The sequence below is a fragment of the Hypanus sabinus genome, chromosome 6, assembly GCF_030144855.1.
Source record: "Hypanus sabinus isolate sHypSab1 chromosome 6, sHypSab1.hap1, whole genome shotgun sequence".
Lineage (NCBI taxonomy): Eukaryota > Metazoa > Chordata > Chondrichthyes > Myliobatiformes > Dasyatidae > Hypanus > Hypanus sabinus.
This window is the reverse complement of record NC_082711.1, coordinates 64,526,016-64,549,890: the sequence shown is the minus strand read 5'-3', so window position 1 is coordinate 64,549,890 and position 23,875 is coordinate 64,526,016. Positions and strand designations below refer to the sequence as shown.

Here is a 23,875-nt window from a genome sequence, read left to right as displayed (position 1 = left end):
ATAGGAACAGAATTAGGCTATTTGCCCCATCGAGTCTGTTCCACTATTCAATCATGGCTGATCCTTTCTTTCCCCCTCCTCAACCCCAGTCCCAGGCTTCTCTCCATAACCTTTGGCCAATCAAGAATGTATTAATCTCCGCCTTAAATACACCCAACAACCTGCTCTCCACAACTGTCTGGGGTAATAAATTCTACAAATTCACCATCCTCTGGTGAAAGAAATTTCTCTGCATTTCCGTTTTTAATGGACTCTCCTCTATCCTGAAGCTGTGCCCTCTTGTCCTGGAGTTCCCCACCATGGGAAAGATCCTTTCCACATCTGCTCTGTCTGGGCCTTTCAACATTCAAAATGTTTCAGTGAGATTCCCCCTCATCCTTCTAAATTCCATTGAGAATAGACCAGAGCTATCCTCGTATGATAATGCTTTCATTCCTAGAATCATCCTTGTGAACCTCCTCTGAACCCTCTCCAATGCCAGCACATCTTTTCTTAGATGAGGAGCCCAAAACTGTCTATGATACCCAAGGTGCGGCCTCACCAGTGCCTTTATAAAACATTAGGATCACATCCCTGTTCTTGTGTTCTAGACCTCTTGAAATTAATGCTAACATTGCATTTGCTTTCCTCAACACTGACTCTCCAAGCAAGTTAACCTTTAGGGTGTTCTGCACAAAGAGTCACAAGTCCCTTTGCATCTCATATTTTTGGCTTTTCTCCCTTGCTTAGAGAATAGTCTGCATATATATTTCTAATACCAAAGTGCATGACCATGTATTTTCCAACATTGTATTTTATTTACCATTCTTGCCCACATTCCTAATCTGTCTAACTCCTGCAGCCTACCTGTTTCCTCAGCACTACCTGCCCCTCCATCAATTGAGATATAACACTTTGAGTACTGTATTTGCTGCCCTTTTTGATTCCTGACAGTCTGATTATACACTGCCTTTGCTGTTTTGCCATTCGCCCTATCCTGAGTCCCTTCACTCTAGTTGCCACCCCCTACCAAATTATTTTAAACCATCCTATGCATTAATCTGCCTTATCATCCTGTTTCTACCCTCGCTGGCATGTGGCACAGGCAGCAATTCAGAAATTACTACCTGGGAGGTCCTGCTTCTCAGCTTTCTATGTAACTCTCGAAATTCTTTTTTCAGGACCTCTTTGCTTTTCCTTCCTCTGTCTTTGGTACCAATATGTTCCAAGACACCTGGCTGCTCTCCGCACCTCTCCATAATTTTGTGGACACTGTCGGAGATGTCCCTGACCCTGGCACTTCTGAGGCAACGTGCTATTTGGGTGTCCCGTTCATGTCAACAGAATCTCCTCTCTGTTGCCCTGATTATTGAACCCCCTATCACTAACGCTCCCCTCTGCTTCATCTTTCCCTTCTGCACCAAGGACCTATTCTCAGTGCCATGTTTCTACCTTCAAGAACATGCTGGACTGGAACTCTACTCAGTTAGCCTTTAAAGGTCTCCACACGACATGAGCGGACTTACTTTCAACTGATCTCCTCCAGTCCATTTCCCCAACATTCTTCCTAATACTTTTGTAATTAGTCTTCCCCCAATTTAGAACTTTTACACAAGGACCATTCTTATCCTTATCAACAACTATCTTAAAGTATATGGAATTTTGACCATTGTTCCCCAAATGCTCCCCAACTGAAATGGCAATCACCTGGCCAGGCTCATTCTCCAATATACCTCTAGTTGGACTATTTCAATAGGGATTCAAAGGATTTTAATATTGGTTCAAGAAACCCTCCTGGACAACCTAACAAATTCTGCCCCAACTACACCACTGACATCAAGGGAATCTCAGTCAATAATAGAGGATTTAAAACTGGCCACTACAACAATTCTGTTGTCATAGAGTTATAGAGTTATACAGCACGGAAACAAACCCTTCAGTACAGTTTGTCCATACGGTCTATTGCCTTACTGAGATGGTCATATTTTCCCATATTTGACTGATATCCCGCTAACACCTTCCTAACCATGTGCCTTTCTGAATCTATCGCTTCCTTTAGCAACTCGTTCTACATACCCACCACCCTCTGTGTGGAAAACCTTGCCTTAAGTTCCTTTAAATTGTTCTAGTTTCCATTTAAATCTATGACCTTCAGTATTACGCTCCCCTAACTTGGGAAAAGACTGGTCATTCACCTTGTCTATGCCTCTCATGGTTTTATATATCTCAGTTAGGTCATTTATGCTCCAGGAAAAACAGTTCCAGCCTATCCAGTCTTTCACAACTTAAGCACCCCCCCCCCCACCATCCTGGTAACATCTTTGTGAATCTTTGCTACACCCTTTCCAGCTTAATAATACTTTTGCTAAAGCTAGGCAACCAGAACTCCAAGTGCAGTCTCACTAATGTTTTCTACAGTTGTGTCATGATGTCTCAATTCCTGTACTCAATGCCCTGAATTATTCTTGAGTTTCATGTTCTTTGTAAGGTGGGAGTGTGATGGGATTTTGCCAGCAAAATGAATGAACCATTTGTGTTCTGCATGAGCGTAGGAGGTAGCATCAGTGCAGTCATAAATGTTTTAGTAAAAGAGTTGAGGGAGTCGGCCCAGGTAGGGCTGAAATAAAGTCTCTTATAATCCCCAAAAATACAGGCACAACTTGGGCCTACGTGAGTGCCCAGACAACACATTTGATTTGGAGAAAGTAAATGAAGTAGAAGTTGTTCAATGGTTCAATAGTTCAATTTAACACTAGAGAATGTATACAGGTTACAACCTGAAATTCTTACTCTTCACAGACGTCCGTGAGACAGAAAAAAACCCAAAGATTGAATGACAGAAATGTCAGAACCCCAAAGAAACCCTCCTCTATCTCATGCACAAGCAGCAGCAAAAGCAACAACCCTCCTCCCACTTGCTCCAGCAAAAGCACTGTAACCTTACCCCCCTTGTGCAACCAACAGAAAAGCCCCCAAAGAGACCATAGTCTATAGTCCATTAAAGCAGCTGTATATCCCAACACTTCAACATCTCAGACAGACTCTCTCTCACTAGCGAGGGATAGAGATATCATTCCTGCAACAACAAGAGGGGAGACCAGCAGCTTACTGTTTCGATGTTAACATCTGCTTTGTCACTTCCCCAAGCCCACCAACTTGAGGAGCCACAGTCTCTCACACATGAGAGAGAGAGAGAGAGAGAGAGAGAGAGAGAGAGAGAGAGAGAAAGAGATTCTTTCGACAGTCTGCTGTCTTGATGTTTCAATCTCCCGTGATGTTTCTGTCAGCAACATCAGCAAGGAATCAGGTCGTCCATGGGGCTGCACCCCAAAGGTACACATCTGCCTGGCTGCACCTAGAGATGTTGAAACACCAGGCTGCACAGCAAGTCCAAGAGTGAGAACCCACTGCCTGTGAACCATAGTTTGAGTTGCAGCTGTAGATCATGGACTCCGACAGGACCCCAGCCACCTTGAAAAGAAAAGAGAGACGTGAGAAAAGAAGAATAAGCTGTTTCATGGACAAACTGGTAGAAGTTGCCCAGAAGTGTGAAAACCTCTGGAGCTATCTTTTCTAGCTCCTCCCACACTAAAAGTGAGAACAAGTTCTGTCAGGTGAATGAGTTTTACTCACCCTGCTCAATCTTTTCACATAGTCCTTCTGTACAGAAATTTCCGTGGTGAATCTACATGGAGAGATCTATTTCTGATACACAGATCAAAACTTGACATAGTATTGCAGCTATGTTTGCACCAAAACCTTGTACAATTGTGGCAAGACATTACTCATTGTCTAGACGTTTAAATGCAGGCTGACATATTACATGACTTTCTATGATTTGCTGTATCTCCATGCCAAATTTACACTATCTGTCTGGTTACATTTGCTGTCAAATCACCAATTTAATATGTTTCCATACAGATAGCTTCAGAAGATCACGGTGATACGATTTTAGCAAATATACAGAAAGAAGCCTACTTTGTTGATTTCCTACGTGATGCTCCAGAGGCAACTGGAGATGAACCAGATGACATGGAATTGGAAGCTCCTAAAATTTATGAACCTATTCCATCATTTGATGAGTTGAGTGAACGCCTGAAGTTGTATATGGAGCAATACAATGAAGCTATCAGAGGTGCAAAGATGGATTTGGTGTTTTTCAAGGTACAAGCTTAAATTGTTTTGTCTGTGGTAATGCCAATTGTGGCAGACTGATATAATGTAATTAAGAACAAGAGACAATAATTTTTTTAAATTGTTTATTTGGAAATACTTATATCCTCACAGTCACAGGTGAAGAAAAAAAGAGCACATTAAAGTTTAGTCCCTGAAAGCCTTGGGTTATATTTTGGGCGGTTTTGGGTGAGCCAAGGATGATTTGTTTTGTGTATAGTCCTATGTGGGATGCACAATTTCTGTTGCAGAAAGGGCAGTTAGATTAATTGGGTTCTTGTATGTTCCTTCCACTTTTGGAGAAATTCCGTCCTGAAAGGTTTTGGAGAATCACAGTGAGGACAATTGAGAAAAAGGTGAATGCAATGAAACCGTTATCTTTTTATTACAGTCTATAGTCTATGGAGGATCTGTTGATGAGGATCATGTCTTGATTGTTATCATGAAGCAGACAAGGGATGGTGTTAAATTTTATGAGACAGCCAAGCATGGAAAAGATCCTCAATATTCCCCTTATGTTGGCATTCAAAGGCTTTTGTGATGTCAGAAAAAAACACATATACTGATTGATGTACTTTTATTGCATAGTCACTCTTGAGAAAGTGATGATCAGATAACTTCCTGAACTAGTGAAATACTACAGTCTGTTTGGTAAAGGTGCTCCCCCAGTGCTATTGGGTAAGCAGTTGAAGGACTTGGACTGAGAAGTATTTGAGAACATGTGCGGTAGAGTGACTTTATTCAGATTTTAAAATGTCATCACTTGTTGTTAAAAGGATGCCATGATACATTTGGTAAAGATATCTCGGATCATTCGAACTCCACAAGGAAATGCTTTGCTGGTAGGTGTCGGTGGATCTGGAAAACAGAGCCTTACTAGATTGGCATCATATATTGCAGGATATCAAAGCTTTCAGATTATACTCACAAGGTAAATGTATTGCTGTATTTTTATTGTTCCAGTTCTGTATGATGACTTTATTTTTTTACTAGTCCACTTTTGGCAAGGTAGATGCTTATGTAAATCTTCAGTATTCAGAATGTATGCAACTGACTGCATATATAGTACATTGGATAATGTATTATATAACTTGTAAAGTTTTTTTTCTTTTATTAAATTGTGAAAGTGATACAACCGTATTGAATTTCATCCATCAAACTGTTGAGATGTGTATGCTGACACGACTTGATAATGCTTTGTGAATAAGGAATATCATTGTGTAGACAGCACTATAATTTCATAATTTTTAATATTTTCATATTTACTTCTAATGTCGAAGGAGGCAACTTGACATATCATGTCAATACCAACTTTCGAAGCAATCAATTTTATTCCCCCACATATTCTCATGTAACCTATTCCCTCCCATATGCTCATCAACTGCACACTATTTTTCTATCATCAAGCTGCAATTGGCTTTAATTATTTTACCAGCCAGCATGTGGGAGGAAACCAGAGGAGTTGGGGGAAACTGATGCAAAGAATATTCAGTCTCCACATGGAGGGTTAGGATCATGCCACCGTACTGCCCTTAATATTGATCAAAATTACAAAATAATTGTTAATAAATGTTGGTTTGGTTATCTCCATAAAACAAGCCTTCCCAACATGTCACAGTTTATCTAATTCCCCACAATTGGGGCAACACCTTGATGTCATCATTATTCCCTATAAAATGTTGCTCTGTAGCTCCCTTTTCCTATCTTATACCTCCCCCCAGTGATGTCAAGTAAATACAAAGTAAAGACCCTTATTGCCTTGTTCTTTTTCTTTTTACTTTCTGTCTATAAGTTACTTTGTCTATTTTCCCTTTAAAAAATCATCATAAAACTTTAACAAAGTTTCTTTTTCAATCATCTATTGAAACTCTCCCTGATATAACATCTGTTTACTATTCATCTTTCTAAAATACCATAGAGCAATCTTATCTTAAAGGCACTGTGGAATATCATCACAAGATTAATGTTTTTTTCAGAACATACAACACAAGCAATCTAATGGATGATCTGAAGATTTTATACCGAATAGCTGGACAAAAAGGTTTGGGAATGGCATTCATATTTACAGACAATGAAATAAAAGATGAGTCCTTCTTGGAATACATGAACAATGTTCTCGCCTCTGGTGAAGTCTCAAACCTCTTTGCTCGTGATGAAGTTGACGAAATCACCCAAGATTTAATCCCCGTAATGAAAAAAGAGTATCCTAGGCGACCACCTACTCCTGAGAATCTCTATGATTACTTCCTTTCAAGAGTGCGTAGTAATCTACACGTGGTTCTTTGCTTTTCTCCTGTTGGGGAGAAGTTCCGTACTCGTTCATTGAAATTTCCTGGCCTGATTTCTGGTTGCACAATGGACTGGTTTCAGCGTTGGCCCAAAGATGCTCTTGTTGCTGTTGCTCAGCATTTCTTAGCTTCATATAAAATTGAGTGCACAGCACAAGTTAAACAAAGTGTTGTGAACACCATGGGGACATTTCAAGATACCGTGGCAGAGAAATGTGTTGAATACTTCGAACGATTCAGGCGTCAGACCTATGTGACCCCCAAATCTTACTTGTCTTTTATTGGAGGCTTCAAAACTATTTATGGAGAGAAATTTGCACATGTGGAAATGTTGTCTAACAGAATGAAAACAGGTGTGGATTTATCTATTTAATTAGCGTGTTGATGCTCATAACCTATAATTATCTATAAGCAGACAATTCCTGCATTCATCTGTGTGGATACAGTTTAAATACTTTTTTTTAATTTTAAAAATTCATTCAGGAAACTCTAATTGAAGAAACTGAAATGAGTTCGCATTTTAGTTTTTAATTAAACAGCAACAGAAATATTTAATCAGAATTAATTCATTGAAACCTAACAATATTATTTTGCATCAATATTCCTTATAAATTTAAGGAGGACTATTAACAAGCTAATTTAGCTGGATGGTATTCAACTAAAATTTTTAACATCCAGCTTGTTAACAATTTAAATAAAATCAAAATGGATTTAAAGTTGCAAGACACATCCCTACCTTAAAATCTATTTTAACTTTAATGATTAGAAATAAGTTATTTTATTTGCAAATTGAGAGACAATTAATAAGGGAACAAATTGAATCATTCAGTGACCATGTGTATTAATTGGGAATATGACAGAATATTGTTTAGTTTAAGTGACTGAGCAGCTAATTAATATCTGCCAATAATAATTCGCTCTCTTGCATATATCAGGAGATAGGCACTGAGGCATGGATCCAACAGCTTTATTAACTCATGTTAGTACTAACTATGCTGCATTTGTCTGGTCAGTGGGGTAATGGGAAGGGATGAGGAATGATGGTAAGCAGAGGCACTGGTCCCTTAATAATTATTTGAATTAAAATATATTTAACCTGAGGTCATGAACACTTATACATAAATTCCCCATCTTCTTTCCCACCATTTCAGCAACTCCCAAACAAAAACTGGCAAATGGAAAGATCTGCACATACTCGTTCAAGCAAAACACATTTAGGTGTGAAGTTAAAAATCATCTGCTGGAAGAACTCAGGAGGGAAGGAATTGTTAATGTTTAGGTTGAAAACCTGCATCAGAACCTGACATCTAGCATCAGACTTCTTCCAGCAGAGTGTTGATCTAGATTCCAGCATCTACTGTCTCCTGTGTCTCTAGATATGAAGCTTTTTAATTCTTGGCAGTATTAGTAAAATATGGCATTAAAATTGTAAGTTTGAATGGAGGACTTATGTTATTTCTCTGCAAAGCTTGGATAACTGGAAAAAATACATCTTATGGCTGTGTTAAACTGTTAAGAGACACAAGCTAAAGAAAGAGAGAGCACGAAAGTCAGAAAAACAGCAACTGTTAAGTTTTCTTTTGCATCCTTTGTGATGTGCACTTCTAAATATGTACTTTAAGATTCAGGTACATGACTCAAATGGAAATTCTACTGTACATTCCGATCTGTTTGACGCAGATGTTGTTGGACAGTACATTAAAATTCAATGCAATACACACAAAGTACTGGAGGAACTCAGCAAGTCAGGCATCTAAGGAAATGAATAAACAGTCGACATTTCAGACCCATTTTCAGGTCTGAAAAGGAAGGGTGAAGATGCCAGAATAAAAAGGTGGGAGAGGAGAAAGAGGATAGCTAAAAGGTGATAGGTGAAGCTGGGTAGGTAGGAAAGGTAAAGGGCTGGAGATGAAGGAATCTGATAGGAGAGAAGAGTGAACCATAGGAGAAAGGGAAGGAGAAGGGGTCCCAAGCAGGCGTGATAGACAGGAGAGAAGGTAAGAGACCAGAATAGGGAACAGAAGAAGAAGGGAGGAGGAGGGAATTTTTTTTACCAGAAAGACAAATCGATATTCCTGCCATCAGGTTGAAGGCTACCCGGATGGAATATAAGGTGTAGCTCCTCCATCTTGAGAGTTCCCTCATCATGGCACAGGAGGAAGTCATGTGAATGGGAATGGGAATTAAAATGTTTTTCCACTGGGAATTTCCACTTTTGGCCAATGGATAGAAGGTGTCCAATGAAGAAGTCCCCCAATTTATGACAGGTCTTACCAATATAGTGAAGATTACATTTGAAGGAGGCTGTATCGGGAGCACTGGATAGACAACCCCAGCAGATTCGCAGGTAAAGTGTTGCCTCACCTGGAAGGACTGTTTGGGTCCTGAATGGAGGTGAGGGGGGAGGTGAATGGGCAGGTGTAGCACTTTGGCCACTTTCAGGGATAAGTGCCAGGTGGGAGATTAGTAGAGAGGGATGAGTGGACAAGGTAATTATAGAGGGAGCAATCCCTGAAGAAAGCGGAGAGGGGAGGGAGATAAAGATATGTTTGGTTGGAGGATCCTTTTAGAGATGCTGGATGTTACAGAATATAATGAAGTTCAATAACTTGTCTTTGCTCTTTCATATTGTATTTCCATTGCCTTAAAGATTATCAGCAGATGTAAAATCTTTTACCCCCAACTCCCTGCAATGCCACTTACTTTGGTCATAATGTGGTCAGAAAAAATGAAGTAGGAACAAGTTTTCAGACTTAAGGAAAAGTTGATATTTGGGATATATCCTAATACAACAGGAAATATGTTCCTCAGTCATTTATTTAACTTTGATGAACTTTTCTCAAGAAATTCTTAATGCTGTTTCCCAAAACATTTATAAACGCATTGAGAATATAATTCTTAGAAGTATTATCTGGATATATTTGGAGGTTTGTAATAGTGTTTTTTAAAAAATCAGTACCTATTTCCTACTCAATGTTTTTCTCCTTCACTACAGGTTTGGCTAAGCTAATGGAGGCTGAGGTGTCAGTTAATGAACTATCTAAAGAACTGGTGGTTAAGGAAAAAGATTTAGCAGTCGCTTCGAAAAAGGCAGATGGAGTTCTGCAGGAAGTGACTTTAAAGGCTCAGGCCGCCGAGACTGTTAAAACACAGGTTCAGAAAGTGAAAGACAAAGCTCAGCTCCTTGTAGATGAAATAGCAGCTGACAAGCACGTAGCTGAAACTAAACTGGAAGCAGCTAAGCCTGCATTAGAAGAAGCTGAAGCAGCTTTACAGGTTTGTAACCAATACTTGAATATAAAATGTATGGAGTGAAGTTTGTCTTGAGTTTTTTTCCATTCCATTGAGAAACTCGTGCTCCTTTTCTTGTTCCCAAATACTTACTTAGCTGTTATTAAAAGGACGTTCTCTTACCCTGGCACTAAGTGATTTTGATCAGAACCCATTCCAGTGTGTATGTTTGTTGTTGGCATTCTAACCCTCAATGTCAGTACAGAATGCTCATACTTTTAGCAATGTGCTGAAGAGGTCCCTGGGGTGGTCCTTACTGAGGATTAGCTTCTTCATGGCAGCTCTGATCTTCTTGACTTCTCAGTCTCCTCCATGACTCAGCGCTGAGGCCAGGGCAGAGCTTAACCATGTTTTAAGGAGCAGAGTACTCTTTGTGTTTAGCACAGGCTTATTGCCGACCATAGAAGGCATATCTAGGGTGATCCTATTCACTTGAATGAAGTTCTGACCTCGATGTAAAAAGTCAATGATGATAAATATTACACCCTCCCATTAATATTAAAATTTAAAATGAACTTATAGCATCTAAATGTATTTTAAATACATTTACAGTTCTTGACATTCTTAATAATTTAAATGATTTGCAATTAAATTTTTATCAATGTATTTTAAATTCTCAAATTATAATAAACATTTTGAAAAGGCACTTAACAATAGCACATCATAGGCCATCTTGGAGAGGTGTGTTGGGGTTTCAGGATTTGACATCTGTGCCTTGACCCTGGTCATGGTCAAATACATGGCAGCAAGGCTAAACCTTGAGTTTTCCTGCAGAACACCTGAGATCTACCCCAGATTGGGTGGGGGCAAATACAATGCATGAGCTATGCTAAGATGGACGTCCTGGTATCTAAAGCTGTATATCAAGTGTGAGATATTGTTTAAATAAGAATGGAGAAGTATTTTACTGGGAAAGAAATCATACCTCAACAATTTGATTATCAGCATTACCACTTGGACATTGGAGATCTCAGTAGCAGCTTCACATTCATTGGTATCACTAATAATTGTCGTAGCTAAAATAGCCATTAGGAATTTTGTTAACAGATCAGTGACTTAAGACCTGATAACATTAATATAACCAGTGCAATGTGGTACGTTAATTCTTCCATAGTATAATTCAGTCATCCAAAATGAGCAAATAATTATGTATTCAGAAAAATGTTAGCATTTCACAACACCAAGAAGTGACTATTTGTACTCCCATAAATAGCTCAAATTTCAGTTCCTAAGATTTTTTTCTTGTTCTTTCATTACTTCATTATGCCAGCAGACCTTCTGTCAGTTTTCTCCTGCTTGTGATATTTATGTAATATCATCAAATTGCTCTTGTGATCCCATTACATGATGGGAAAATATAATGTGACAAAGGGGACCTGGGTTCTCTACTCATTATTGCTATAAGTCAGGCACACTGCTTAAAGGTTACTTACACCATGCTGTCTTTTTGCAGCTGCCATCAGGAAGGAGACTTAGGTCCCACACCACCAGGTTCAGCAACAATTATTACCCTACAACTATCAAGCTTCAGAACCAGCATGGATAATTTCACTCTGAATTCACTAACTATGAATTCACTTTCAAGACACTCATGTTCTTAGTATTATTTATTTATTTAGTTGATTGTTTGTCAGTTTTTGTTTGTTTGTAGTCTTTCATTGATCCTGTTGTATTTGTTTGTTCTACTGTGAATACCTGAAATAAAATGACCCTCAGGGTAGCATATGGTAGCATATATGTAGTTTGATAATAAATTTATTTTAAACTTTCACATTTGGAGTGTGACTGTCTTCACAGTCAGCAGAAAATTATGATTGCAGTTTGCAGTTTATCACCAGAGCAACCCTGTTTTCAATCAGAAATATTCCCTTTTTTTCTATCCCTTCCTACTCTTGCCTTCTCTACAACTTTGTTATTTTCTTTTTGCATGGCCTGTTGAGTGTTAACAATTCTTTTGATTTTGGATTTCTAGCATCTGCAGTATTCTTTTGGATTTTTTTTCTTGAATATTAAAAATTGTCATAAGTTATTATTAATATTGTTTAAAAATATTTACAGACTATTAAACCAGCTGATATTGCCACAGTACGCAAATTAGGCAAGCCACCTCACTTGATCATGCGAATCATGGACTGTGTGCTGCTTCTTTTCCAAAGAAAAGTAGACCTTGTCACTGTTGATCCAGATCGACCCTGTGTGAAACCTTCCTGGGGTGAAGCTTCAAAGTTGATGAACAACTCTTCCTTTCTTAACATGTTGCTGACATTTGCAAAGGTAATAAGCAATAATTGCTATCTTCTTGTGAGTATTTAGTGTTTCCACTTGTAAATTATCACATTCATTTAAATGTTTGATGCTGGTTTTTTATGTGATTATTTTTATATAATCTGTATTCCCAGAACAGTGGGGAGACCTGGAATCAGTTGACTACATGATTCCAAGTTTCTCTACAGATCTCCAAAACTGGATTCCTTATTTTCCCTTCCTTTTCCTGTTAATGAACAAGGGCCACTTACAAATACAGAATTGTGATTCTTTGCATTGCTGTTCAAAGGTATCAGGCAATTTGACACTAAAATGTTATTATTTAGTTTTTAATTAACGATGGGTACCTGTAAGTTCCGATATTCTAACTTTTATTTTGACATACTTAGAGCCAAGCTCCTTGACACTGCTAATTCTAATCACTTGTACTGTGTCATCTGGTTCAAGAAATCATACACAGTAGTTCCATAGGCCTGCCCGTTACTTATACAAATTTTACTTTACCTTGAAATAATTTCATTACGTAGTAATAATTTTGCATACTGTTACATGATTGTTCTGTTGAAATTGAGTAATGCTCATCAGAATAAATGCAAAAATTAAATCATTAATTTGAGCTACAGTAATCAGAATCGGGTTTAATATCACAAACATATTTTGTGCAATCATACTAAATCCTGAAGTGTTGCTGAATCTGAAAAAATTAGCATACAATGGAATACTGAATGTTATGGTTTGACTTTCACTGTATATATTTTTGAGATTTTTTTCTCTCTTTAATCGCTTTCCCTTATTCAGACAAATGTTATCAAATATTCTCATCTCCCTAGCACTATAATATATTTGCTAGAATGGTGATGGCTGAAACATTTACCTTTTGGAGGAATAATCATATCAAATTTGCTGGTGAAATAATTAGAATGCACTGTCAGTGGTTACAGCGGGACATTGATAGGATGCAAAACTGGACTGAGAAGTGGTAGATGGAGTTCAACCCAGATAAGTGTGAGGTGGTTCATTTTGGGAGATCAAATATGTTGGCAGAATATAGTGTTAATGATAAGACTCGTAGGAGAATGGAGGATCAGGGGATCTTGGGGTCTGAGTCCATAGGACACTCAAAGCTGCTGCATAGGTTGACTCTGTGGTTAAGAAAGCATATGGTGCATTGACCTTCATCAATCATGAGATTCAGTTTAGGAGCTGAGAGGTAATGTTGCAGCTAAATAACACCTGGTCAGACCCCACTTGGAGTACTGTGCTCAGTTTTGGTTGCCTCACTACAGGAAGGATGTGGAAACAATAGAAAGGGTGTAGAGGAGATTTACAAGGATGCTGCCTGGATTGGGGAGCATGCCTTATGAGAATAGGTTGAGTGAACTCAGCCTTTTTTCCTTGGAGCGAAGGAGGATGAGAGGTGACCTGATAGAGGTGTTTCAGATGATGAGAGGCATTGATCGTGTGGATAATCAGAGGCTTTTTCCCAGGGCTAAAATGGCTCACATGAGAGGGCACAGTTTTAAGGTACTTAGAAGGAGGTACAGAGGAGATGTCAGGGGTAAGTTTTTTACGCAGAGTGGTGAGTATGTGGAATGGGCTGCAGACGACAGTGGTGGAGGCGGATACAATAGGGCCTTTTAAGAGACTCCTGGACAGGTATATGGAGCTCAGAAAAATAGAGGGCTATGGGTTACCCGAGGTAATTTCTAAGGTAAGGACATGTTCAGCACAGCTTTGTGGGCTGAAGGGCCTGTATTGTGCTGTAGGTTTTCTATGTTTCTATAACTGGTGATAGCAATGCACCATTAACAAACTATCCACCCCTGTAGCTTTCAATGCACGACCCATTACAGAGGACAAAAACATGCATTGGTCTCATCAGTCATCTAAGAACCAGAATGGAAGAAGTCATTTTTGGTCCTGAGGGAACATACAAGAATAATTCAACAGGAGTTAATCTACTGTGCAACATGGTTGTTCTGGAGTTTAGCAGAAGTTACCCAGTAGCTGTATCATTGTGAAAATGTATAGACTTGAAATGCCTGTTTCCTCAATCTTTGTTGATATCTGCACCATACTATTTGCTGCAGGATTATATGTGTGTGTTTAACATGATCTTGTTATTTTTTAAATGCTTAGTTAGAAGTGAACAAAACTGAGGGCCATTATTCAAGGCTTACTCACTTGATAAACTATGGCATGAAGAAATAGATCACAATTACTCAATTCTCTGCTGTACACAAAGACAGCATTTTCTACCTCAACACATTTTAAATAAGTATGTGACTTTACAAAAGTTGTAAACCACTTTCTTGCAATAGCTCATCTGTACTGCTTATGCTCTGTTGCTTTACTGTTTAACTCTAAAAGTCTCAGTAACTAATTCAAGGGTCTGCCAGTTTTTCAAATTTTCATCTAACCCAAGCAAGTAACAAAACTTCTATGCATTTATACCTGTGAATTTGAATATTTAGTCTGAAATTCTTCCAAAATCTGACCCCTTAAACCACTTGATACATTGTGTCCCTATTTAACACATGCTTGTTTAATTGACAACTCGTATCATTGGTTATATTTTAGTATACGTTCTTCATCTGGATATTTGTATAATTTGGTTTATCACTGAAATACTTTTCATATATCCATTTGAGAACAGCATTTTAAGTCTTCTTGACAGCTTCCATTGCTATAGCTAAAAAAATTGTGGTCTACTATTTTCAGCGTGACAATTATGCTCCCACACTCAATCTGCATCTTATATGGTAACCTTGACAACACATCTGCAATTATATATTTTCTTGAAAACCACTATGTCTGTGTTGCTGTATTCTTCACTCACAATGAAAAATTATTAACAAATATTAATTGTCTGTAAACCAAGTAATAGGTCTACCCAATAGGAAGGGTTGATTTTTTTCTCTTTCAAATATAACTTATAACATCTTACTCTTTGTCAAAGTATGTAGTGCAAATGGAATTGTTTTATCTTGTTTATTTTCCAAAACATGACTAATACTTCATAATTTGAAATATTCCATATGGCTTGACTCTGTGATTATGCTTCATACCAGTGTTTTTATTTTGCTGTAGAGACAATAGCATTAGAGATTTGGGAGTACAAAACTGAAGTCTTCAAAAAATTGAGGTCCCAAATATTCATAGACTTTTCTGTGTGACCAACTTAGTTTCAATTATGCCAAAATGGCTTAAAATTCAATCATTACGCAGGACCAGAAACTCTCCGTGGTGAAGTTTCTTGAGTAGCGTTGTGGGGCAGCCCTTCCAAATAACAGCTTACAGTGCCATAATCACAAGGGGAGGTGAGCCTTCAAGTAGGGGTTTCTAATAGTACTGTTCCTATGTCACTGGTTTTGGTTGGACCAGAGGATAGGGCTACATTTGTGGGACTAGATTTTTTAAGAATTATTGTAGCGATATGTGAACTGATTACCTGCAGCTTGTTTCCAGGAAGGAGGTGTGGGGTCACTTGGGCGACAATCTTGTAGTTGGTATTGGTTTACTATAGTCACATGTACTGATAAATAGCCAAAAGCTTTTGTTTTCTATACCATCCAATTAGATCACATCATGCATAAGTACATTAAGGCAGTAAAAAGAAAAGAGAATGCAGAATATTGTGTTACAGTTACTGAAGAAGTGCAGGGCAGGTAGACAAATAAAGTTCAAAGGCTACAACAAGGTTGTTTAGGAGTGGGGGTTTTTCCACTACATGAGATTTTCATTTAGTAGTGTGAAAACTGTGGATAAGAGCTGTCTTTGTGTTGGGTTGTATGTACTTTTAAGCTTTCATGTCTTCTACCTGATGGAAGAGGAGGGAAGGGAGAATGAGTAGAGTAGGAGGGGTTCTTGATTATGTTGGCTGCTTTATCAAACAGTGGCAAGTATAGAGGGTAGAGTGGTTTGCATGATGGACCAGGTTTTGTTCACAATTCTCTTGTGGATTTGATCAAAGCAGTTACCATACCAGACTGTGACACACCTGGAAGAATGATTGGGGTCATGACAAATTTCCTTAGCCCTCTGAGGACGTGGAGGCTCTGGTATGTTTTCTTTGGCCATAGCATTCAGATGGACAAAGGAATTGTTGGTTATATAATACCTAGGAATCCGAATCTCTCAACCATCTCCACCTCAGGCCCTAAATACAAACAGGGGTGTGTATACATCATTTCCTGAAGTCAATGACAAGCTCCTTCACTCTGCTGGTATTGAGGGAAGGGTGGCTGTACTGACAGCATGCTGCTACACTCTCTATCATTTTCCTGTACTCCATCTAGTTTTTGTTTGATAGCACCCTAATTTATAAACTTATAAATGGAGTTGGAGCAGAATTTAGCCACATAGTTCTAAGTGACTAGGGAGAATAGGGATGAGAATGCAACCTTGTAGGACACCAGGATTGAGGGTAATGTAGTGGTTAAACTAGTGGTCTCCGGATCTGAAGATTTTGGGGTGATTAGTGGTTGAGTGGACAAGGTTAGGTGTATAATATTTCTTGGTTGTCTAGTCCATAATTTTAGTTGGAGAAATATAATGCCTATATATACCCTGGAGTTCACTCGGAGGAGAATCAGATCTCTAGTTTGGTAATATTATTGCCAATTACAACTGTTTGGATACATTTTCAAGTTTTGGAAAACTCTTCTTAACTAATTAATTCTCTTTGCTTAAAAAATACTTTTTTCTTAATGGACAGGATAGCATCACAGGAGAGGTTGTGGATTTGCTGCAACCATACCTAGATATGGATGACTACAATCTCGAGACTGCTAAAAAAGTATGTGGGAATGTTGCAGGCCTATGTTCATGGACGAAGGCCATGGCAAGCTTCTATGATATTAATAAAGAAGTACTTCCATTGAAGGTATAATTTCAATGCATTAAATAGATTGCACATCTTGTGATCCATGGGATCCATGTCATCCGTATGTCACCTAACTTATCATGGATGTTTTTGATAATTAAATGTGGTGATACCATTGATATCATTCAATAAACTCCCGTGGATTTTTATTTAGGTTATTGTGAATCATGAAAAGTTGTAGTGAATGCTTTCAGTTCTTTCATATAAAAATTAGTATAAATGGAATTTGCAATTGTTCATGGAATTTTCCAAGTTATGAGATTTCTGAAGTTTATACAATACACATATTAAATGCTTTAAATGAACTTTAAATGCTCATGAGTGTGTGCAACAACATAAATTTGCTGTATTTTTGTTTTTTTCCCTGCTGTTTTAATTTCATGTGGGTTAATTTCTGGGATGAATGTTTCTGCACAATATTAAAAATTAAGTTTCACTGTTCATGAGGTTTTCACCAAATGTTAACTTTAAATTATTTTAAAGTTATAACTGTAGTTACTTTAAGGACTAGTCGTTTAAGTTGCATAGCTATTAGAAAGAATATGCTATTGGAATCAGATTAGATCTATTTCACCATCCATATTTTTTAATTGCTTCAATGTGTCTATTTGCAAAAAAGGCAAATCTGACTCTGCAAGAAGCCAAGCTAGTTGTTGCCCAAGAAGAACTGAACAATGCCCAAGCACAACTGGATGAGAAGCAACGGGAGCTAGATCAAGTACAGGCCATGTACGATGCTGCAATGTCAGAAAAACAAGCATTACTTGATGATGCTGAGGCCTGCAGGAAGCGAATGAATAATGCCACGGCCCTCATTGAAGGTCTGGGTGGTGAAAAGGTGACCTTTTATTTGTCATAAACACAATGACAATATTTAGTGAATATTGAACAAATTCAAAATAGTCATTGTCTGCACAGATAAAATTAAGCAATTAGAGCAATGTGATTGTGCAAATACTGATAATATTAAATTCTTCAAACTGGTATTTAAGTTTTAAGAGGACTTCATAATCTTTGTAATCCCAGGGGTTTACAAAATTACTGGGTTGTAACTTGAGCAGGAACATAATTGGGTTATTAATTCAGACAACATTGTCATAACACATATTATTTTGTCAAAAAAGCAATATCAGCAAAATTATGTTTTCCAAAGGGAGTTATTTATTTTGGGTCATTTTTTTATTCATTGACGTGTATTGCAAAATGGAGACTCCGAACTCAGAAGGCTGTATAAGAGAATATATTGGAATTTAATTCCAATTATTCATGCGCTATTTAATTAAATTCAATTCCTTAATTGTAAAGGTTGCAGCTGAAGTTAAAAAAATGTTCAATTTTAGTTTGAAGGAATAAATAAAGCTATTAAAACTATTAAAATTTAAGCCATTGAAAATCAGATATCAATCGCTTCTATAGAATCAGAAGGTTTGAAAATTTTGTTTAATATTTGGGCTTTACACCAATAGTTTTTTTCAAATCCTTGAAGATCATTCCCAAACATTAGGCATATCAGTGAGGTTTTTTTTTTTGCGTAGTATTATTTTAAATAGGCACAATGATTAAATTGGCATAGACTGGGAAAACATGAAAATATAAATTATCTACGATAAAGAATTCACTGGTATTTAACTCTTATAGCCCTATCCTATGTACAGCAAATCACTTAGCATTGACATTCACTGAGGTAAAGAGACAAGTGTTAAAGCTGATACTAGACATAAGCAAATTTATTAGTTAAATGTTAGAAAAGAGCTTCGAAGCTGCATATGTATCTAATTTTAGAGATATGAAGCAACACTGAGCACATTTATTATTTTTTTCTTGATCTTTAATTCTTCAGGTTCGGTGGACAGAAAGCAGTAAACTCTTCCAGGACCAGATTATACGTTTAGTGGGTGATGTTCTGTTAGCTACTGGATTCCTCTCTTACTCTGGCCCTTTTAATCAAGAATACAGGAACATTCTGTTTCAGATATGGAAAGATGAGATGAGTAGCAACAAAATTCCGTTCAGTGATGTAAGTACCCTTCTAGAAATTTGAATATTTTCGTATTTTATCTGTGTGCAGTTTCCATAGAGGATGCGTGTTCAGAATTCACTTAGGTGAGTGTGCAGCATGGAGTGTAAGTTTGGCAAGCACAGGCACAGAATGTTATATGAAATTGTGATTAATAATAACATTCCTGTTAAATAAATGCCAAACAAAGAGCATGTTCAACATAAGAGAGTCTAAGCAACCTGCACTTGACATTCAATGGCATTACCATCAGTAAATTTCCACTACCAACATCCCCAGTGTATGGAGGTGGGTGGGGGTTCACCATTTACCACCATTTACCGTAACCTGAATTGGATTACTCATCCCTTATCATCTTGACACCTATCCACCATCCACAAAGCACAAATCTGGAGTGTGACAGAATCCACTCTATTTTGCTGGATGGATAAAACAACTCTCACAAAGCCGGGTATGTGCAAGACAAAGCCGTGCCAATCTTAATTACTGTGCCCAATTAAACACATCCAGCACTCCAGACTCACATTAACTCCCACACCAGTACACAGTGTTGTAGTCTGTACCATTTACAATGTACACCAATTTTAATCATCTGCCTTACTTTACACCACATCTCAAATTCATGGCTTCTGTCATCAAGAAATACAGGAGCAGCATTCAGATAAAAGTATCATTACCTCCAGGATCATTTCCAACTTTGCACTGCCCTGGCTTGGAAGTATATTGCCAGTCCTCCATTGTTGCTGTATCTAAATCTTGGAACTCCCTACTCAATAGTACGATAGATTCTGGACTGCTCCAGCAGATTGGAAGGTCGCCTTTAAGGGAGAAAAAAGGGGGAATTACAAACCTATCAGCCTAACACTAATATTAGGAAAATGCTGTCATCAACAACATTTGGAAAACAACAACAGGAAGGCTGGCAAGGATTTTTGAAAAGGAAATATATATGAAGGGGGAGCGATTATAAGACCATAAGACAGGAGGAGATTTAGGCCATTCAGCCCATCAAGTCTTCTCTGTCATACAATCATGGTTGATTTATTTTCCCTATCAGCTCCATTCTACTACCTTCTTCCTGTAGCCTTTGATACCCTTATTAATCAAGAAAAAGTCAATACCTACTTTAAATATAACCAATGATTTGGCCTCCACAGCTGTCTGTGAGGATGAATTTGACAGAATCACCATTCTCAGGCTATAGAAATTCTTTATCTCTGTTCTGAAGAGACATTCTTCTATTCTGAGGCTTTGCCCACTGGTCCTATATTCTCTCACTATTGAAAACATCTTCTTTATGTCCACTCTATCCAGTTATTTCAATATTCATAAGGTTTCAATGAGGTCCCCTCATCATTGTTCTAAACCCCAGGGAGTACAGGCCCAAAGAAATAAAATCTTCTCATGTGGTAATCCTTTCATTGTTGAAATCACTTTTGTAAACATCATCTGGACCCTCTCAAATGCAAGCATATTCTTCCTTTGATATGGAGCCCAAACTGCTCACAAGACTCTAAATGTGGTCTGATCTTATAAAACCTCAGTAGATTTTGTCTATCTAACTTTTCAAAAGCTTGTTCATAAAATCCCTTATCGTGAATGGTGAACACAATTAAAGTACTTGGAACTGAGAATTGGCTAACGGTCAGAAGGCAGAGTATGAAGAAACATATTTTTCTCAGCTTGGTAGGCTGTGACTAATAGAGTACAATAGAGATCAGTGCTTGAGGCCTGGCTTCAGCAGTTTGATTGAAGGGACCAAGTTGAATGATGCTGCAAAACTAATTGAGGTTCTGAGTAGGGGAAAATTAATCAAAGAAATACAGGTGTAAGAGGAGTATCGAAAACAGAATGTGACATCATTGGATCTAAATTTGCAGAATGAGGTAGACCAATTGGATAACTTATCAGTGGTAAGACGCTGGAGGGGAGTAATCACCATATTATAAATCTGAGATTAATTACAGAGAAGGTTGATGAGTAATCAAAGTAAGGCATTTTATTTGGGGAAGCGATCTGGCCAGGCTAAGATAGTACTAATTAATGTTAAGTAGATTTTCAATGGAATGATGGAATCAGTATCAGAATCAGGTTTAATATCACCAGCACATGTTAACTTAGCGGTAGCAGTACAGTGCAATATATATGATAATATAGAAAAAAAGGTAAATCAATTACAGTAAGTATACATCTGTATATTAAATAATTAAATTAAAAGTAGTGCAAAAACAGAAATAATAATTTCAAAAAATCATAGTTTTATAGCACTGAACCAGGCCTTTCATTATGACCATATGCCTATCTATACTAATCACATTTGCCAGAATTAGTCGGTATCTATCTGCAGCTTCATAATTATATCAGAATAATAAGTAACTTTTGGAAAGTTATGGACTGTGAACATTACCAGAAAGGAGAAGTGGAGGGTTCTAATTTTTTCACACAAAGAGTGGTGGGTACATGGAATGCACTGCCAGTGAAGTGGTGGAAGCAGATAAAGGTCTTTTAAACGACTCTTAGAGAACTCGTACATGGGCTACGTGGTAGGGTAATTCTTGACAGTTTCTAGAGTAGGTTACATGGTCAGCACAACATTGTGGGCTGAAGGGCCTGTAATGTGCTGTAGAATTCTATGAAACAAAAACTAGAAATACCTAAGTAACTTATAAGATAGAGAATATCGTGAACTGTTGAATAATTCTTGGAACCAAACTGAATACAATAAGCTGATGAGGAAGTAAATTAGATGGATAAATGACAATTGAAAGGATAAATATGCTTAACATAAAGAGGAATCCAAGAGCATAAAATGGGCAATAATAAGCAGTGGAGGAAAGACAAAGTCAATTAGAAAACAAGAAAGTGATCTGTGCAGTGAGGCAAATGGCTTGGCTGGTAAAGAAAATGAGTTATTGTATCAACTTTTATGGAGAAAGGCGTTGCTGCCAAAATGAAGGTAAAATAGTAAATGCAATTGTTGGTACAATAAGTGGTAAGGAGGACATATAGGAAAGACTAGCTGTGGTTAAAGACTCACTTAGTCTGGAAGGGAACCATTTTTGGTTACTGAATGAAGTAGATGTAAAGGAATCTTCAAACCCTCTCTGGATGTAAGTAGGTGCCAATGATTGGAAAGTGGCTAATGCAACACTCAGGAAAGAGGTGCAACAACATGAACCAGTCAGTTTAGTCTTGGTGGTGAGGCAGCTTTTAGAAATAATAATCAGAAAATATATTAATAGCACTAGGAGAAGTTAAAGTCACTGCATAGAAGTTAGCATTAACCTGTTAAAGGCAAATCTTGTTTAACTTAGCAGCCCTTTACTTCCAATACAAACAAAACAAAAGCAGTAACCGTACACTGATGTCATTACGTCAGACACCATCTCTTAAAGTGAACATAACAACTCAATGACACTGAGCAGTTTCTATTATGCACATCAATGACCCATTACATTACCTACACAGGTTCTCTCCCCCCCCCCCCCCCACACACACCCAGAAGTCACCAAAACTGGCATTATCAGTCTGTCTGAAGTTCGTATGAGCCTCCTGGCTTGGGTCCTATATACCTTGGTTGGAGTAACAGCAGGTGCCTCTGGCTTGTCAAGGGTGTCACACACATGGTCGTGTGATGATCCAGGGGGTATGGTAGTGGAACCAGATCTTGGTGGGCTATTTTAAGGTGATCGACAGAAATACATACACGTTTACCCTTCCTATCCACTTTAAAAAACTTTTCACTTTGTTCCAAATCACAGAATGGGCCATCATATTGGGAGTTAATGGGATGTTGGTGTGCAGCATGGCAGACAAAACGAATCAGGCAGAACGTAGGTCAGCTGGAACCCAGGAGTGCCATACACCGTGAAGGGAGATAGGAATAGGTATAAAATAATTGAGTTTACTGAGGAGAGCTGAATGTTGCTGAGATACCAGCTAGCTGGTCAAGGTATCAGGAATAAAATCACGGGTCTCGTAGTGGCTGCCCATATACCAGCTCAGCTGCTGAGGACTGCAGTTCCTCTTTTGGAGCCGTTATGAGCCTCAGCAGGACGCATAGGAGATGATTGTACAAACACTCGTCCATCAGGGAGGCCCTCAGAGCAGCCTTTAAGGAAGGATGAAACTGCACACACAGGCCATTGGGCTGCGGGTGATAAGCCATGATATGTTGCAATTTAACACTGAGGTTCTGGGCCATTGCAGTCCAGAGGTCAAATGTACACTGGGGTCTGGAGTCAAATGAAATATCCAAAGGGGTGTCAAACTGAGTGACCCAGGTGTTGATGAATGTTCAAGCCACGTCTGCAACCATCGTTGACACTTGAGGGACGACCTCTGGCCACCTGGTGGTAAGGTCCACTTTGGTAAGGAGATGTGTAAAACCGTGGGAGGTGGGGAGAGGCCTAAACAGGTCCATGTTACGTGGTCAAACCATCGCTCAGTGACCTCGAAAGGTGCTGATGATGCACAAACTTTAAAGCAACCAGTTTCTGTGAGGCCTTCATGCCCAGATGTGAGAGGCCATGAATGGAGCTAAAAATAATATGCCTAGAATTTGCAGACACTATGGGGTGAGAGCAACTGGATGAGACGTGCACAGGAGAGAAACTACTGCATCCCTGAAATTGACTTCAGCCAACCACAGGCCTGTGACTGCGCTGTCACTGTCGAAGCTGCATGGTGGTCAGCACTTTTTGGCCTCCATGCCAAAGCATGCATGGTAAAAACATAGACCTGGCCTTGTCTGGTTCTAAACCACGGGAATGAGTCTGCTGCAGGCTCTGCTGACAGGGCTTATTGAGACAGGGCAAGGAGGAAGATCAATGCATCTCTACCCAGCCAAGTGTAGACAATTGACCATTTTAGCAAGCTCCCTACAGTCATTTGCAGGTGTATTAGTGAGGACTATGCAAACTTGATCAGGCATTTGTTGCATAAAGAGTTCTTTAAAAATAAAGCAAGGATGGTGAA

At 38.4% G+C, this 23,875-nt stretch overlaps 1 protein-coding gene across 1 annotated transcript in view; it reads left to right on the top strand.

The window, feature by feature from the left end:
* dnah5l (dynein, axonemal, heavy chain 5 like) overlaps nucleotides 1-23,875 on the top strand; it is a 261,395-nt gene that overhangs the window by 138,644 nt on the left and 98,876 nt on the right. Inside the window, exons 54-61 of the mRNA XM_059972318.1 lie at nucleotides 3,901-4,143; nucleotides 4,929-5,083; nucleotides 6,129-6,793; nucleotides 9,436-9,716; nucleotides 11,790-12,005; nucleotides 16,714-16,881; nucleotides 17,501-17,719; nucleotides 18,722-18,898. Coding sequence (XP_059828301.1) covers nucleotides 3,901-4,143; nucleotides 4,929-5,083; nucleotides 6,129-6,793; nucleotides 9,436-9,716; nucleotides 11,790-12,005; nucleotides 16,714-16,881; nucleotides 17,501-17,719; nucleotides 18,722-18,898 — 2,124 coding nt within the window. The remainder of the gene's footprint in view (nucleotides 1-3,900; nucleotides 4,144-4,928; nucleotides 5,084-6,128; nucleotides 6,794-9,435; nucleotides 9,717-11,789; nucleotides 12,006-16,713; nucleotides 16,882-17,500; nucleotides 17,720-18,721; nucleotides 18,899-23,875) is intronic.